We start from the raw sequence: 18967 nt of genomic DNA, 5'->3' as shown, positions 1-18967 counted from the left end.
AGTCAAAGCATAAGATTCTCCAGGTAGAGAAAAAGGCAAGCTAAAGACTGCAGTAGGAAAACAGAAGGGCAATGCAACCTCATTGTCATTTTGCCATCTGTGTTCATCAACCTGAAGACAACCTGGGACCCCTTATGAACCCATCCCACAACAGAAGAGGGTACTGTAGGGTTTAAGTCCCTCAGGCCATTTACCTTCCTTTCTGAAACCATGGAAGCTACAGCCAAGAGAAAGCTGATGGTCACAAATGGCTGCTAAAGCTGTGTGAGATTTGTTTCACCTAAGGTTTCTTTCATTAATTTCTTTACCCTTAGGATTACCAGAATGTCATAAATGGAAAAAAGGTGACAGGGGAAAAGCAATTCAAAATTTCGAAAAAAACATTACTGCTTTCAAAACACCACCACTGCTAGCTACAGATCTGGGAGGACTTTTTACTGCTGCACTCATAGCTCCATCAAATCCCTAAAACTTGGCCCTACGGCTTCTGAATATTTTCACTTCACTTGACAGAAGAGCAGTTGCCTGTTTATTGCTTCCTCAGGAAGCTCCCTGCCACATAGAATTAAAATAGGCCCATTCAAACAAAGAAAATGGTACAGGATTCATAAAAAAAATTATTTTAAAAGGAATCTCTACAACTTCTGCATATACATAAGTGCTAAGCTGTAATTGTCACTGCTTTTCCTCCAGTCTTTCCCTCCACCCATTTGTTTAAGTAAAAGACAGGCAAAGTTACAGACAGTATAATTTTATGAAGAAAAAGGATTTGCAGCAAATTTGTCAAGATGAAATTTTGTATATTCATTGCTGCAGTTTCTAGTTAATGAAGTCTCATCTCAAATATTTATGATTCATTTTACAGCCACAGTGGGTATGCTGAGGGAACATCTTCAGAGAAACATATTAGTCAGATTTCATCTGACAAATTCAGTAGACATCCAAAATTCAGTTTGGTCAGAGAAACCCCATTTTAACTGGAACAGCAACTCCAGTTGTGTGGTAAATTCTCTGGAAACTAATTTTATGAAAATCTGAGCAAAGGGGAAAGGGCAGAAGTAGGGTCTGCATACCTTATTCAAATAGCATGATCCTCCGCCACTCCAGTGTGGCTATATGCACCTACTACACCTTTGCAGATACCTTCAGTTCATTTTCCCTTAGCAAGAAAACAGTATTTTCTTACACCTGTGAGCCACGTGGCTGGGGAGCAGGGTGAGAAGAAGATGGCAACAGACTGCAACGAGCAACTACACCCTTGAAAAGCTTTCTAGGGAGTGTAGGAAGCATACATGCCATTCCCCAGGCTGCAGTGTATCACTGTAGCTTGCTTTTCAGCCTACATCAGACACAACCCATCACTAAATTATGATAGAGAGCTGCAAATGAGTGAGGGAGAAGTCTGTAAGGTTGTGTGAGACAGAAACCAACTGAGTGAGTCTCACTCTCACTGAGTGAGATGTGATATATCTGTCTTCTCCCATCTGACTGTGGGAACAGATGGCCTAACAACATGATTAAACAAAACAACCATCTGTTGCAGCAGATTTCTTTTTAAAAAACAACAAACAACACAACCAAAAACAGAGTTTAAAGAGTTGAACGGTATTCAGACAACAATAATTAGGAGACAGCATCGTTGGCAGGAAAAAAAAAGAAAAATAAAAAATAATCATCAAAGATGCAATTGATGTAATGATAGCCATACCGGTGAACATGCTCCTCCTTCACAATTGAGAAAGAAGTCATACAACTACTCACATATTTAAGCATGTTTTGCTATATCAGGGTCTTAAAAGAGCTTCTCTAAAGTTTTCATTATTCACTTTACTGCATACCTACAAAGTTCGATTCATTTCACCCCCACAATGAATGACTCTTAATTTTCAAAGTTCCTGAAATCAAAAATAATAAAATAATAGTACATCCCTGCACTTCTGTCAACAGCTATTCTCATTTCAGTTTCACAGCTTCTGTGAGATAAGATTCTAATTCAGAAACACTTGAAAGCACATTTATAACCTTGAGAACGTGCCTAGCTCTCATAAAGACTGGATGAGCTGACATATTACACCCGTTTATTTAATTATTTCCTGAAAGTCTGTTTCTTTATAATTTTCCCAGAAATTGTATATGATAATAAACTTTAAAAAAAGAAAAAAAAGATCCACACATCAAGAGAATACTGAATGACACTGTCAGCTCACTGTCTCTCATTACATGCTATTCACACATCAAACTTTCCAAATATTTGCAAGAAAAAGTATTTTCACAACAATTAAATTCCTTCCTCTGATTTATGTCCAAGGTAACTAGAACACCTTGAACGTAAAAGAACATAAGCCCTTTGAGAAAAGGATAGTAATTATATACATACATATATATATATACACACACATGCCAAAAAGGGACAGAAGAACAAGATAAAAGTTGGTCTCAGAGGATGTATGCTATTAGAAGGTTGTTACAAAAATATCCTAAAAGAACTGTTTACAATTTCACCTGCTCTGAATCTGCATGAAAAAAAACTTGTCAAAAATAATAAAAATTTCTATATGGTAAACGAAGCATTTAATAAAAAATATTTTTCAAGAATCAATGATAAAATTGTTTTCTACTCCCCATTTTTGTCCATTTTTCTTTATTTTCTATCTGCTTCAAATTTTTAGCTCTTGCATACTGAAAACTTGTGAAGGTAGAAAAATTAATAGGAATGGCTTGTAGGAGCCAAGATTTTATGTATAATTTAAAATGGTCTCTACCATAGCCTTATTTAATAAAAATCCTTTAACTACGGATAAAAATATATGCATGTAAAAATAAAGTTATGTATCTGTGCAAACTATAAATCCCAATATATGCAAAGGGTTCATCCTTGACCCATCTCTTACTGTAGTCACTTTCCTGATCATCTACAATTTTCCTTATCTAAAACCAGAGCAGTTACACCGTAATGTGGAATTGCACAGCAATGACTAAAGGTCACCTCTGATGTTACTATCATGAAATCACCAACTTCTTTTTTTCTTTTTTAAACTGTACAAGAGAATAAAAAAAGATTAAATATAAGGAATAATATTTAGATTTTTTTCTCATAAGGAAGATTGTCAAAAAACCTTCTAAAGTTCTCATACAAAATCAGGGTTTCAGTTACGTAAAAACTTCTATTTATTGTTTTCGCAGGGAAATAATATCGAGAAAATAAATAACTGGAAGATCTTTATTTGGATTATTTGCCTCAGTGGATCTGCTGTTCAGGTGTTTCATTATTCTGTTCTTTTTCAGCACTTCAGTAGAACCAGAGACTCTTCTGCAGGAAGACTTGGGTTGTTAAAGGAATTATACTCCCCAAAGGAAGAGCGATATGAAAATTATAACTTCTGTAAGGCCCTATGGCAATTATTCAAAAATCAATTTTTTTATTATTTCAGAAAACATTTTTGGTTTTCAAAAATATTTCAAGAAGTAAAAAAGTTTTTACTAAGAAAAAAGAATTTTTGCAATAACTTACCTCAAACTTCACTATACGTAAATTCACAGCAGAAAGTTTTAAGGCACTCCAGTTATACAGTCACATATAAAGCTATGTTTTTACAAATACATTGGCATTGTAGTGCTACCAAATGCCAATATTTTATTTCAGTTTCAACTGTTTTCCTTCTTTCTTTAGTTGCTTCACCTACACCATTTTAAAGACTCTGGGTTTTGTTAAAAATAGAATCAAGCTCATATGTGCAGAAAAAAAACAAACAAACTTGTGAAAAATTACTTCTCAGCATTTAAAAACCCAAGAGTTACAGGGTATTTGTTTATTCAAAACTCACTGTCTTTAAGATAATGTCTTTCAAGTATCCTCACAAATGGTTTCTAAGTTTACAATTTGTAATACTGAAATGCACTGTTCCTCACTGGACTAGAACTCTAATATGCAGTCCCTGAATCTCCTTGCTCAACTATATAAATACTAGAGGGTTTTGTGAAATTCTTCAAAAATACATAAACACAGGAACAGTTTGTTAACACTCTGCCATGTGACATGCTTGCCCTCTTAAATCTATAGAGGCTGTCAATTTCTGCTGCAACGTGACCTTTACAGCAGATTAGGCAGCACCGTATGTCATACAGATTTTGTTTTATTCAAACTAAGAGTTTGGAAAAATCGGGCTGCTGACAGGGACAGATGTATTGGCCAAAATCTTCTATCTTTTTAAAGAAAAAAGTCACCCTTTAAACTTTATTTTTATAATCTTATGTTGTGAAAAGCAATGAAGAGAAGCCATTGCATATTTCTCTGTATTGATAGCTTCAGACATTAAAGCATTTAAAGGTACCTCAAAAGTGACTATTTGTTATGGTTTGAGAAAACCCATACAATTTATTGTCGTTTAGACAATTATGCTATCACCCGATGACCCCTCCCAATGGGAAAGGGGAATTGGGGAAAGCAAGGGAACACAAGGGTTGAAATATAAATAGATTTAATAGGATAAGACTAAATAATTAACAATAATACTAAAGAACCAGTATTAATCCCAATACTAATATAAGATATACAAGAATTATACTCAGCCAATTCTATCAGCAGGAAGCTGTGCACTCCCAGCAGGGGACACTAAGTGTCGGACACTGTGAGCGCAACGGCTTCGAGAGGAAGGGAAGGGCTCAGGGGTCCGGCATCGGGGCAAGGAGTTTCTCTGGATCCCCGCCATCAAAAGAGAGAGAAACTACGCAGCAAACTTTCTAATCTATACTGAATGTGACGTTCATGGTATGAAATAATCCTGTTGGCCAGCCTGGGTCAAATGCCCAGGCCTCACTCCTCCTCTTCCCTGCACCGGGCAAGGCTTGAAAATATTCAGACCTTGAATCCCACATAGCCTAGTTGGCTATAAAGTAAATATTTTCACAAATTCAGACATTAGAGTCTTCCAGAAGTGGAGTTTTCCCCAGCATTAGAAGAGAAATTAGTCCTGTGTCGCTCAACCCAGGACACTATTCAAAGCAGTGATTCTAAATGGTCAAGGACCTGAACCCTAAAAGTATTTCAGGGCTCTACATGGCAATAATAATTTTTTTTTCTACCAGTTACAGTATTTTAAAGTTGGGGTTTTGTTTGTTTGTGTGGTTTTTTTTAAAATGTTTCCCATTTCAACATTAGAACTATTCTTGGCAACACTTGCACAGGCAAAGAAATGCAAATATTCTTATTTTGCATGTTACATGAAGGACCCGCAAATATTCAATGCTAGAGAGTACAGGAAAAAAAAAAGAGACCATCTCAAAGAGGAAACAAAAAGCTAAAAACAACAACAAAGGCTAGAGCAAAAATGGTAAGGACAAGATATAGATCCAGAATAAACTACAGTTGAGCATACTACCAAGATGATTAGGGGACTGGAACACCTCTTTTATGAAGAAAGGCTGAGGGATTTGGGTCTCTTCAGTCTGGAAAAAAGACAGCTGAGGAGGGACCTTTTCAACACTTATAAATACCTAAAGGGTGGATGCCAGGAGGATGGGGCCAGGCTCTTTTCAGTGGTGCCCAGCAACAGGACAAGAGGTAACGGGCACAATCTTGAGCGTAGGAAGTTCCACCTAAACATGAGGAGGAACTTCTTTACTTTGAGGGTGGCAGAGCACTGGAACAGGCTGCCCAGAGAGGTGGTGGAGTCTCTGTCTCTGGAGACATTCAAAACCCGCCTGGACGCGTTCCTGTACAACCTGCTCTGGGTGACCCTGCTCTGGCAGGGGGGTTGGACTAGATCATCTCCAGAGGTCTCTTCCAACCCTATGGTTCTATGATTTTATGATAAGTTTTGCAGCAATTTAATTTTTGTTGTTCTTTTTATTTTCACGTCAACCTCTTCCAAAGAAAAGGTTCATTGTAGTAAAACTTTCAGAAGCTGAAAGAGCTTCTATTCCACTGTTAATAACCATTTAGCAATAACCTGCAGAATGTGGGGAATATTTACCCAAACTATTACTAAATAGAGATTATAATGATTTTTTAAGAAGATACACTGACATTCTACTTCTGGCATACCCAGGGTACAGCCGTACCTTGCAATTTCTTCAACACAGCTACTTCCATTTTCAGCACTTGCTTTGGTTGCTGAGCTGATTCGACCTTCAGTGCAACATTTTCCCGAGTAAGCAAGTCCAGTGCATCGTAAATTTCTCCAAATCCTCCACCACCAATTTTCCTCAACTAAATTGGGAAAAAAAAGACAGAACAAAAACAGATTTTAAAAAGGGGAGAAGAAAAGAAAGGAAACAAAACATCAACAGTTCTTTGTACTGTCTGTCGTATTGCAAATGCTGTTGTATTACTAATAGATTTTAAAGTAACATAATCGTATCCTTCGGCATAAAAGAGCTACTGAATAACCTACAAAGTTATGGTTACAGCTTGGAAAAGAATTCTAGAAAAACAAGTTAATATACCTGATCTCCATCTGCACTATACAACAGAAGAATACACTAGCATTCCCAACACGAACCTGACCAAAGCCAAAGCCAGCATGCTGAATAATGTCTTTCCCTAGTCACATACTACCCAGAGATCTTCAAATACAAATGCACAGTCACATTTTTAAAATATGCCATCTTTTTCTTTTTTTTTTTTTCCCCAGAAATATGCACACTGAATACTAAAGGTATAAAAGTTCTTGGACTTACTGAAAAGAGGCAGCATTTTCTATATATGCAGTGACTCACACATAACAGCTAAATCATAAATGATAAGTAATGGCTAAAATTATCTTTGAATATATATTTTAAATGTTACTCACATGTACTTATGGTTCACCAATACCATTCTTATTAACAGACATACTAAAGAAACTTGCACCACTGGAAGTTTCATCTGTGTTAGGAAGACATTAAAAGAATGCTCCTGGCATATTAATTAATTTGCACTACATTCAGAGCAAATATTAATAGTTGCATTTTCATTCTGCTTCAAATGTTTAGAGAGAACTGAGCCTTGTCTGGCTTTCAGTATCAAAAATATCCATGTTATTTCATGTAATGCTTTCATGTGGTGATCTCCCCTGTAGCTACCTTCCTAAAGCTGATAAAAAGAGAAAAGGAGACAAAAAGAACTTACCCTAAGAAAGACACAATATTGTATTTTCACTATATTTTACCTTGAAAGAACTGACATGGTTTTCTAAATGTCATTTGAAAACGTACTAGTTGCTAAGGTTATATGACTACACCATATTAAATGTCATCTAAACATTCCGGGGATCTAGAGATCAGCAATATGCTGACCTATCTTCAGATTCTGAAAATAAATCTAACGTCTCCTAATCCAGACAATCAGCTATCTGACTGAGAAGGAAAAACAATTTCTAAAATAGCCTAAGAATAAGGAAGAAGGTAACAGATAAAATATACATAATGTTTACTTGCATTTTTCAAGTCATATTGCATGAAATTCTTATTCTGTACAATTACAACAATACTCAGTATTTCTTCATGCACTTTCTGTCCCGAAGATCTTTTACCATTGCAAGCAACTGCTATTTCAATAGCCTTAAGATAAGAAAAATACGTAGCGTATCTACATTACTACTCACTTAAGGCCAACTCATTGCCAATATTAAAAAGGTGCATAGGATAGACAGCACACCACATTTTCAGACCTACAGAACTAACCCACCTAAATACCTGCTTCAAGTGCAACACCTCTTAACTGCAAATGCACATGTTCATTTCTTTCTAAGTAGCACACTAGCTGTTAGCAAATGCAGGCTCCACTTCTCCACATGCTTTCTCTGAAGCAGCATAACGTGCACACTATGAACACACGCCTAAACCTGTTACTCTTTAACCTACACGTTTCAAGAGCTTAATGAGTTCCAGTACAGAGTATCACAAATCCTAAATAAGAAGTTTGTGTCTTCGGACATGACTTGTTTAAAGTACTATTCAGCTAAGAATCTAGGGTTAACTCTGAAATAATGACGAATCCTAATAAATAGAAACCTTTCAAGTCTGATGAAATACCCAGTATAACTTGGTTACGTTCGGATGTATTTAATATATACAGTGTTATTCCTTACAGAAAGGAAAGAGATCTGGCATCTAAATATTGAGAAAAATAGTAAGATTTAACAGGATTTTATATATATGTATATATTAAAAAAAAAAAAAAGATTGTGTGTATCTATATATATCTCAAAGATGTAGCTTCGTGACTAATTTGGCCATTTTAAGTCTGCGCTTTTCTGTTTCACTTCTTAGTCCGGTAATGCCATTATCTTGCCTGAGCTCTGAGCTATTAACAGGGCTCCAACAGTTAAACATAGACATTGATCTGACTGTAGTTTTCAGCATAAGCACATAAATTTTCAGCATAGTACAAGCACAGTGGAGACAGTGAGAATGCATGGTGAAAAGGGTGAGAAGGGAAAAGGAAAGAGGTGACATAGCCATCCTCACCCCTATACAAACTTATAGCAGTTTATCATATAACTTCATTTACCAGCTTTGAGAAACGGCCAGATGAAGAAAGACTGCCTCTGAAAGGTTGGGTTTTTTTCTGCTTGCGTGCTTAAAAAAATTTAAAGCAAAAAAAAAAAACAACGCCACCACACTAATAAAATAAACAGATCAATTTCTATCCTCAGATAAAGTGTACCAGAATCATTAACATACATCCAATAATGACGTCAGTCAATAATTCCAGACACAAATTAACCTCTCTCTGATTGTAGAAAAAAATATTTTCCATGCCCTTTGTCATCAGGTCACGCACCGCATTCAGCAATGAGCCCACATTTTCCTTGGTCATCTTCTTGCTGCCAGTGTCCCCGTAGAAGCCTTTCTTGTTGCTTTTCACATCCCTACCAGTTTCAACTGTCAGCTGAGCTCTGGCTTTCCTCTGTATTCATCCCAAAACACAGAGGCAATGTCTCCATACTAATCTTGGGCAACCCGCCCTTGTTTCCACCTTCTGTTTGCTTGCATTTTGCTTTTGAGTTCAGACAGGAGTTGTCTGTTCAATCATACTGGCCTCCTGCCATATCTGCTCGACAGCTCTTGCCTTGACAAGGACCTCATTTGCCCTTGCTTACACACTGCATGGCATTCTTCCATTTTGTACATTAGTTTCAAGCTTCTCTTCTTTGCATTCAGCTTCGCACATCCCAAACTCATTCTCTCCCTTCTCTCTTCCACTCCTATCTCTTTGTATGCTTCCAGTCTAAAGCATAAAATTTCCAAAATGTTTTATCTTGGTACTTTTACTTACACTGTATATTGAATGACATTCATAAACCTACCTAAAAACAATTACCATTACAATCAAGTCTCTCCAAGTCAGGACTGTAATAAATGTTTCAAAGGCAAAAAAGAGGGACAAGAAAAGGCATCGACAGAGGGTAAAAGCAAATGCCAATAGATACAGAAACCAGTAGAGAGGGAGGGTGTCACTGGGGAAAAAAAAAATATTTTATAACGTCTCTTCTGTGCTTACTTTTCAAAACAGAATCACCCTAAAGAACATTTAGGCTAAAATTAAATTTAATTGAGCATAGTTTTTTAAAATGTTCATGTCCACAAATTCCAGGTATTTTTTCAAGATTACAAAGACCAAGTTCATGAACAGCAAAATTCTGAAAACTTAATTTCAGCTGCAAATCTTCACACGACTTCCAGAACGTGTACTTTGTTTTTCTTGAACTGGTTACTACAAAATAATCTCAGGCAATCATACTACAAGCTGCCACTCTTCAATAGGGGAAAAAAAAAAAACAAACAGGATATTGGGAGAGTTCACAAGGAACAATCAGAAGTACTACTGATAATTAGGGACAGTACTCATTGTCACCAAAACTTGGAAGTCTGCTGATTTATACCACCTCGTCTTTCTACACAAGGAATTTTTAAGTACTCTACTGCTTCAAGAACACTAGGAAAAAACTTCAATACTTCATAACCTAACAGAAAAGTATTATTAGGTTAATATATACGTGTCAAGCACTAAGGAATTTCTAAAGTTTGCATGCTATTTTCTTCCACTGGCAGACTGTCCCATGAAATCCTGAATTCAGAATGAAGTATATGGCCTTAGATGCCATCAAGAAATCCTTAATGTTTGCTACAGAAATTAAGAAATTGAAAAGTTACCCACAGGCAATATTTGTCAGTCATCTATCTGTAATACTTGATTTGGAAAACATACAAGTTAAAATGTATAATCACACGAGATGAACAACAGCCTACTCTCAAAATTTTCCAAAAGACACAGATCTAATCATCATTCCTCATTACAGAGGAAAGAAAATAAACCTGAAGAAAACAGGACTACTGTTGCACGTATCAGACAACAGAGTACTTTTGTGGATAGCAATACATTAGTATATCATTATCTATTTATAATGCTATTTTGCTCTATTTGATCAGATTCAAGACTACGCTTTCAGTTTTTACTTAACTGCAATATTGAGATGCAACACAAGAAACTATTTTAAAAGTATGTACACCCTCAAGATAGCCGTTTAGCTTCTATTTACACAAAAGGAAATATAAAGATTTCCTACACAAAGCTAGTAGCAGCTTCCTGCATTTTTAAATGAAGGACAGGACATGAGATAGTTGAAATTGTTTTCTTTATATAAAATTGAAATGAATTATGAATCTTTAACTTCTATGTTCAGTCTCACAGTTTTAAATAAAATACTGAATATGGGAGCAATATAAAGCAAAGACGGTGCAAAAAATAGTTATTCAGCATCCATTCACAGCCTACAAAACACACAGAGATACCCACAATGCTCTATTACAAAGTGGGTTTTTTTTTCTTTTTTTTACTTCCTTTCTTTTTTTTAAATCTCAAAAAAAAATCCACAAACAAAAAATTCTAAAGTGATCAGGGAACGGAGAAGGAACTATGAGAACTCAGCCTGTTTTTCCAAGCAAAAATAGTTTCAAATGGATACTATTTCCTTCTAGATGTAAATCAAGGATACAAACACCAAAAGGGAACAGAGCTATTTATGGAAAAGCCAATACTGGCACACAATCAAATGGATGTAAATCAGCCAGGAATAAATCTATGCTATAAAATATAACAAAAATAATTTCTAATTGGAAGAGCGGCAAGGTCCTGAAAGACCTTCCTACAAGAAGTAACAAATCTCACAATCTGATGAGCTTCAAAAGGGCGCCTGACTGATTTCCAAAACAGACTGACAATCACTGGCTGACTGGATTCTCTATACTAACAGGACTCTTCCAGTTGTGCTCTGAACAGGCACTCAATCAGGATTTAAAAGCTTTCCTAGGTCCTTACCAGAAAAAAGCCCACCTTAAATCAATATAAATTCTTTTTAAAGTAGAATAAGAGAGACAAGTGGTTTTAAAGTCCTTTCAACGTTTAACATAAGTATTAAGCAAAATACATCTCACAAGAATTTTGAAACAGATTTCAAAGCACAAACTACTTCTTTTCAAAAACATGTTTTAAAGAATAAAAAGAGTTGCAAGAAGGCATACTCACCACCTTCCATCTTTCTTTGACCAAGATTCCCACACTGAGGATGTCAGGCTGCTCCCCTCCTCCACTCATTGCAACCTCCTGACGTTATGGAGCTGCTATGCAAAGTCTATGTCAGCAGAAACCATCCAGATCCCAGGAGTGGCTTCCATTTAACCAGTGACTGCAGAAACAGAGCAGAACATGGGATCTCAGTGATTAACAGAATAACATGAAATACACAAAAGTGTTGTGTTTCTCACCTAGCACCTTAACTAGTGTTTCTATCCCATAGTGACTTAGGTTGAAACTCTAGGCAAACAACTTCCAGTACATAAAGAAATTCAAGTAAATTCACCTGCCCTCTCTCAAACCTCCAAGCCCAGTCTCAAAATAGTACTAATGAACATAAACATTGTCAGAGTTATATTCTGCAGTCAGTTTCAAATTGTTGTAAATCATAATTACTTTTAAATTTAATTTTAATAACAACAACTTTTAAAATCTAATTAGTAATTTACTAATAATTGGTTAAGTAATTAATAGTAATATATAATAAGATTAAAGTAATATTAACTTAAAAATTACAATATTAAAAATAGATACTTAAATCGGAATTGTAATTTATTGCACTGCATATGGACTATTCCACATTTTATGTGTTTCACATAGCTAAGATTACTTATGATTAAATAAGTCTAAAGCACAATTTTGTTTGTTTATGTCAGGGTACAAATAGCTAAAGGGAAAAAAAACTTGTCTTGGGTAATTCTATCAGTTTAATTTTTTAATTTTCTGGCTTTAGGCAATCATCTCTAAATCAAATTTTATATAGCAATATAAAAATTTGTCTTTTAGAGATTAATCCATCCATAATAGCTCCCATCAGCAACTACTACAACGAATTAAAAGCTTATTTCATTTGTTTGAAGCTTTTCTAGAATTGTGCTTATTTGTTACACTGGTATAATTACCCAAGTGTAACTCTTTGTACAAACAGTCTTATCCAATAATAAGACTCTTCTAAAGTGTTTTTGCTTTGGGTTTATTTCTATCACTTCCAAAACAGCATAAACTAAAAGGTAAAGGATCTTTTCTCCCTGAATCAACACGAATTGTATGCAAAATTGGTACAACAATTCTGATTTAAATTAACGGTATGCCCTTCCATGTGGACAAATGCCAAGTTTACTATTGGGACTAAATTATGCTTTTTAAAAAACAACCTGCTGCTTAAATGACCTGGCTTTTCAGATTGATGTTTGTTTGACATGACAGTAACTGTGGGATTTTTTCATATTCTTTCATATTTATTTTTTGCATTTCATTTATGCCTTTCTTGCTTCAATTGTAAATTCTGACATTTAAACCAACTCCAAACAAAACAGACCCCTCTGGAGAAAAATTACTCTGGATTAGTTGAAGATCTAAATTTATACCAAATTAGAGTGGATTACACCCCTGTAAAAGAGTGTTCATTCAGAATATGTAGCCTGAATTGGTTTAATTCAAACAAATTAAAGGAAACCAAATTAAGATTGCATATTCTGAGAAACACATCCAGCCTGCAATTTAATCAAGTTGAACTAAACCAATTTAAATTCTACTGGTGCTGGTAAATTCTCCCCTGCAGATAAGGACAAAATTCTAAAAAGAACTACAGTTATTTTCATGAACACCCTTAACATTCCTAACTACTGACCATAATTACTGGCCTTTCTAACAGAATTATCATAACACAGTCAGGTACTAAGTAAATCAAAGAGAAAAGTAAATGGCACTAATGAAGGGAAAAAGGTCTATTTCCAAAGTTACATGCTTACAACACATACAGTGATTTTCCCGTTTGCTCAAATCTTAGTTTCCCCTTCCAACACTCGCCAGTTACATCAAAGTGAGTGGTGGTCTTCACTAAGTAATATGTTTACTCCTATATTGGGACTTCAAGGGTGGGGTTTTTTTCTGACACCTCCTTAAAAAAACAGCAATAGAGAAAGTATTCATCTCACCAGAGCAAAATCTAAAATTGGCACGTATGATTTTTGCTAAATCTTTCAAACATGAGCAAAATCCATCACCTGTAGGAAAAGTAGATGCTTTATTACAGCAAAGATACGACATCAGTGGGTTTAGAGTTTTTTGTTAATATTGCTATCAGCCTTGATCTGATACCTGATTGGATACTTTTATTTTAAATACATTTCAAATTACAATTTTTAGTCACAGCTCTGACAAACATTTTTGAGAGCTATTCATTCATGGATTCTTAACCATACTAAGAGAGCATCAGTAACTGGCCCAGAATGCAACAGTACAATACATATATCCACAGAATCATCCCATACTTTAAGAATTATCATAGAAGTACCGCATTACTGTAGATAACATCTGCACGGCAGGGTAACGAATATTCTTCGTTTATACACAATTCCTCAGTCTTATGCCCATAAATCCTAATTCCTTGTTAAATCTCTTGTCATCTTATTTCATTACAAAACAATAAAATCTATTCTATATTATCAGTCACCGGTACTCAAAGCAGCAAAACCGCAGGACTTATTAAACCATCATGCACGGGAGGCAAAAGTTCTCTCCCGAGCCCCTGAAGGCAAGGTGCTAAAAACCTCCTGCAAGCACTATTTTACTTGAAAAATACAAGTTTTACAAACACACTGAGGTTAATTTGAAGAATCCTATTTTCTTCAAGACACCAAATAAAATAGCAGGAGGATTCAGTCACAATTTTCAAGGCCAGAAAGCTTGAAATTAGCTCAAACTTTTACCTACCAGGCCACATAACTTCACCCCCTTCAGTGAATTAGCAGACGCTAATATGTCAGAGTCCAAATGACGAAGAGTCCCCTATCTTCACTGGTTCCACTACGTCCCTTCCCTCATGTTGCGGTAAGCATAACTTGCTTTGTTTCAAGGTTTAATCTGCCTAATTTTAGTTTCTTACCACAGAACTTTGTTACCATTTTGGAAACCAAATTCCATTCCCAGTAATTACCCCTCATTTAAGCACCTAAACACATTTACTTACCTCCTCTAAATTAATAAATTAAGCTTTAAGCCTTCCTTCTTATCCCATGGGTCTTTTATGTGGTCCTCCTTTGAAAATCCTCTCCTTGCTCCACATACTTCTTGTGGTATGGGCAGCAACATTGAGTTAGACACCAGACTGAATTACACTCAATCATACCAGTTCCAACTTGGAGAAAAGACAAATTTTTATTTCTTTATGATTGCAGTCTTATTTCCCTAATTTAGGTCTGAAGCTGTTTTAAACTTTTGCTAAATCACAACTGTATCAGATGCTTATACACCTCCATGCTTATACTCAGGCACTGCTCTGAGAAAATGGTTTCTTTAAAGCCTTTTTTCACAAGCTGACTGGGTTTCATTGCTCTGATGCGTTCTCTAACAATCAACACTATATAACTGAAAATCTGTTAGTTATTAACGTACTGCAGTGGATAAATATCATAGTATTCCTTACCTAGTAACAGAAAACATGTATTCTGGTAGGTGTAATTTAGGTTATGATCGCCTTCTCCAAACTCATGTGGAAAAAAAAAAGACATTACCGGAGAGTATTACATTTAAAGGTCTTTTGGACAGACATAAATATGCATTCTTCAGAGGTGGTGCTCAAGACAAAATTGAAACTGAAATTTCTGCAAATTTTGACGGACTGGGATTCAAACTGTTCAGCCCATTCTGAATTCCATAGATAAATAAGAGACTCATAAAAGTATATTCTACAGTCCAATTTATATTACAGAAATACAGACATATGTTGCTTTCAGTGTAGCTATTTAACAGCCTACAATGCTGTTAAACAATTTAAGAAAGCTCCAGCACGTTCTGTATCCCACTGAAGCAGAGGAATAGTTAATGACATACAGTCAAGGGGCAAACTTTCCCTTATTCATTCAACGGATGAATCCTTTAACAGTGCAGTTCTATAGGTAGCAGTCCAGTTATTTTCTGCACAACAAACATTTCTTTATAATTCTCCTAAAAAAGTAATAGCCATTTTAATTGCAATCTATCTCATAAAATTCTATATTCATTAACTCATCAGCTACCTTCTCAGACCAGTTTATCAGATCAGAGGAAATGTGTAACATAATGGAATTATCACAACGAAAGGCAATTAGACCTCTCAAATTTATTTCCAGGTGACAGGTCATGGAATAACTAGGACAACACAATAAGTACTGATTTTGTTCCATAACATAAGCCTTTCCCTGGGAACTGTACACAGTATAATACAAGAACAGGTAAAGGTGGGTTAGTGCTTATATCCAGAATCTAATATTGAAGAAACAGCATCTATTATTTAAAAATCTTCTATCCACTTTTTTAAACTACATATCACCCCTGCAAAAGACTTCTTTAATTTACCACAACCAAGCGTACTAAAAGATTACATGCTATTAGAAAACAACCGTGCAAAAGTTCCAGGAAAAAAAAAAAAAGTCAGCTTTGTAAAAGCTGATTCTAGTTCAGCAAGGAAAGACCACTGGTTTATGTAATTCGTGTGTGTGTGTATAATTTCTTTAGAGATGGACCTAAACTGAAGACAATCTCTGCTTACCAACCTTTGTAGATGTTGAAATCCAGATCTAAGGTTGAAAAAGTAGCACAGACAATTTTGGCTGAATGGAGGTACTGTAAGTTTCAGGACAAAGTAAGTAAGGACACAAGATTACTTCTGTTCCACAGAAAGGAAAAGTACGTGTCCTGTTGCCTCCCCTGTGGAATAATAGCAACTTCTTGCTATTAGGAACTCTCTATGCTTATTAGGAGCTCTGTTTGCTTGCCTTCAGTTCATTTAAGAAACTACTAAATTAATTGAATCCACCAAAGTTGCTTTCCACTTCTGTACTTTCTACTTTTGAGTAGAAGAATTTAAAGGAACGAAGAAAAGTTTAATAAGTCAGCATAAAGAGAAAATCAGGGCAGGAAGAGTTCAAAGGCCCTAATTGCACCACATTTATGGTAAAGTCCACTTTCTTACACAGGCTAAGAAGCATGTTCAAATCGTAAATTCTAAGGCCAGAATGTTTTAAGCGTGTTTATTTGAACATCCAAACTAGAAAGTTATCCTACACTTACAATCTGAATATTTTCTAAATACATTCATTGAAGCTGGAGTCCTAAAAATCATCATTCAGCATGTCAATGAGTAAACTAAATTTAAGACCTTGACCTAAATTTCCAACCATACTGGTTGTGAAGAAAGTCTTTTAAAAAATTCAACACATAAACCAATGCCATTTTAGGTTTTCCTATCTCAAGCTCGTGGGTGCCAAAATACTCATCACCACTTACAGATTCCAGGTGTGAAAAGCTCCCAACTGTCTTGTGTGCTATTGCCAAAGAGTCTAGATTTCCTTCTGGCAACTTCTGCACTTACAGCTATGTTGTTATTACAAAAGCGGCAGTATTTTCTCGGTTTGAAGACAGAGGTAAAAATATAACATTTAGTTTCAAGATAACAGTCTTATTTTAAAAACACATATTTCAAGCTACCACACTATTTCCAGTTTGCAAGAGAATTCAGCACCAAAATGTTACAAAATCTCAAGTAAGGCAAAGTTTATGGAAGGAGTGTATTATCTTTTACTAAACCAACAGATAGAGGTGACAAAAACATACAAGTTCTAGGCACGCAAACTCTTTTTCAAGTCAAAAATAGAATAAGTAACTTTAAAATTAAATTGAACTTGAAAGCAATTGCACTGAAGTAAACTTAATAATGTTTCTTGATTAGATCAACTGAGATAAAAGGTACTTGATATCTTGCCATAAAGAAAGGGGAGCACCTGGGTATGTGCATGACAGGGAAAGACTATAGGGTTGTGGCTCCTATGAGAAACACGGCATGTAATTTATTACCTACAAATTTTATGGTCAGGGAAATTTATGGTCAGGGAGAATTAGAATGAGCCATAAAACAAAAACTCTGTTTAATCCGTTATATTTTCGCCATGGTACTTTTGCGCTGACTGAGTTAATTTCCTAATTTGATCTGTCACGCAATTGCACAAAGACTTCTGTCAAAACAAAAGAAAGAATGAAAGTTAGCTGGGCGGGGACAGGGAAAGGCTGGATTACTGTGGTGCTTTCAACTCAAGCTAGTTGCTGAACTACCACCTCAGGTGTAGAGCCTTCAAGACTAATATGGAAACCCAACCCTTTGGAGAGGTTAATTTCATTTCAAATAACACTGTATTATTCTCAATTTTTTTTCCACAACTCAGAGTGAACTCCAAATAAAAAAAAAAGGCTTGTGAAACCCTATTAATTACTCCAAAATTAATTTTAAAACCCTAAAAGTGTCATTTGTTTAAAAAAAAAAAATGTATTTCTGTGTCTTAGATTAGCTATAACTGTTTTGATATTTACAACAAACCTAAATGAAATTAGAAGAGAGGTTTTTTGCTATTACAATAATTTGTTTTACCTCTCATGAAAGTCTTCTTCAAAGAAACTAGTTCTCTGATTGCTTACATGAAGTGAAAAATATTTTCAAGCCCGCAAATGGAAAGTTAGTTCTGCAATTACCTGTTGTAACAATTGCATTGTTACAATAATTATTTTTCAAGATCCTTGTAAAATTTTCATTGCAGAAGAGTTAAGTGATAGCAAAGTGTGGTTTCGAACACTGATATGAAGACAGCTTGAAGTCAAACAAGATACTTTAAATAACGACATAGTAATATAATACCAAACTATTCATAGTTTGGATTTATCAGCAAAATAAAAATCTTTGTTTCCAGTTTTTTGAAATGTTGGAATAGTCAGCTCTCTTCTTAGAATACACTTAGAATATTAACAGACTACCATCGATGTCACTAACTTTATATACCAAGGACTAACATAAATTGATCCTTTAAGACACTCGTAAGTATTACCCTTTCCACTAGTACTATCTATTTTTATTATTTGATAAATCAATTTTTTCAGTAAGGAAAACACATAACCCATGCGTATAACACACAACTACAGAAGGCACGAAGGCAAACTACACTACTCTTAGGAATTTCTTCCAAAGCCTACACAACTTTTGGCAGCAGATACACAGTGATTTATAGAGGAGGAAAGCTGCGGCTAAGGACCGTGCAAGAATGATGCAAGGGCATCTATACAACTAACTGCTATTAATTTCTGAATGCTTAATCCAATCAAGTAAAATTCAGGGTAACCTCTAAATATAAATGGGAATAACACTTAACTGTCTTGAAAATACAAAACAAAACAAAAAATCAGCAGAGAAACTTCGCTGAGATGATCAGATAGATGACATACGCATAGCAGAATGCTGTCTGCACTGACAGTGATCAAATGATCAAGAAGGCTGCCAGTGGCAGACAAGCAGCCCAGCTGACAGACCACAAGACTATACTCATTGTACTGTGCCCTGGCTGCAGCTCCACGCATGAAGTGATCTGGACCTCACTAACAAAAGCT

At 35.5% G+C, this 18967-nt stretch overlaps 1 protein-coding gene across 4 annotated transcripts in view; it reads right to left on the bottom strand.

Moving 5' to 3' along the window:
- The window catches only part of TTBK2 (tau tubulin kinase 2), a 106208-nt gene that overhangs the window by 67466 nt on the left and 19775 nt on the right, over window positions 1–18967 (bottom strand). For all 4 annotated transcript variants that reach the window (XM_063331956.1, XM_063331958.1, XM_063331957.1 and 1 more), the window contains exons 2-3: window positions 11510–11669; window positions 6061–6208 (exon numbers count right to left, since the gene is read on the bottom strand). In XM_063331956.1, coding sequence (XP_063188026.1) covers window positions 6061–6208; window positions 11510–11578 — 217 coding nt within the window. In that variant the 5' untranslated portion in view covers window positions 11579–11669. The remainder of the gene's footprint in view (window positions 1–6060; window positions 6209–11509; window positions 11670–18967) is intronic.

Source organism: Chroicocephalus ridibundus, chromosome 4 (assembly GCF_963924245.1).
Source record: "Chroicocephalus ridibundus chromosome 4, bChrRid1.1, whole genome shotgun sequence".
NCBI lineage: Eukaryota > Metazoa > Chordata > Aves > Charadriiformes > Laridae > Chroicocephalus > Chroicocephalus ridibundus.
This window is presented reverse-complemented; position numbering and strand designations above follow the sequence as displayed.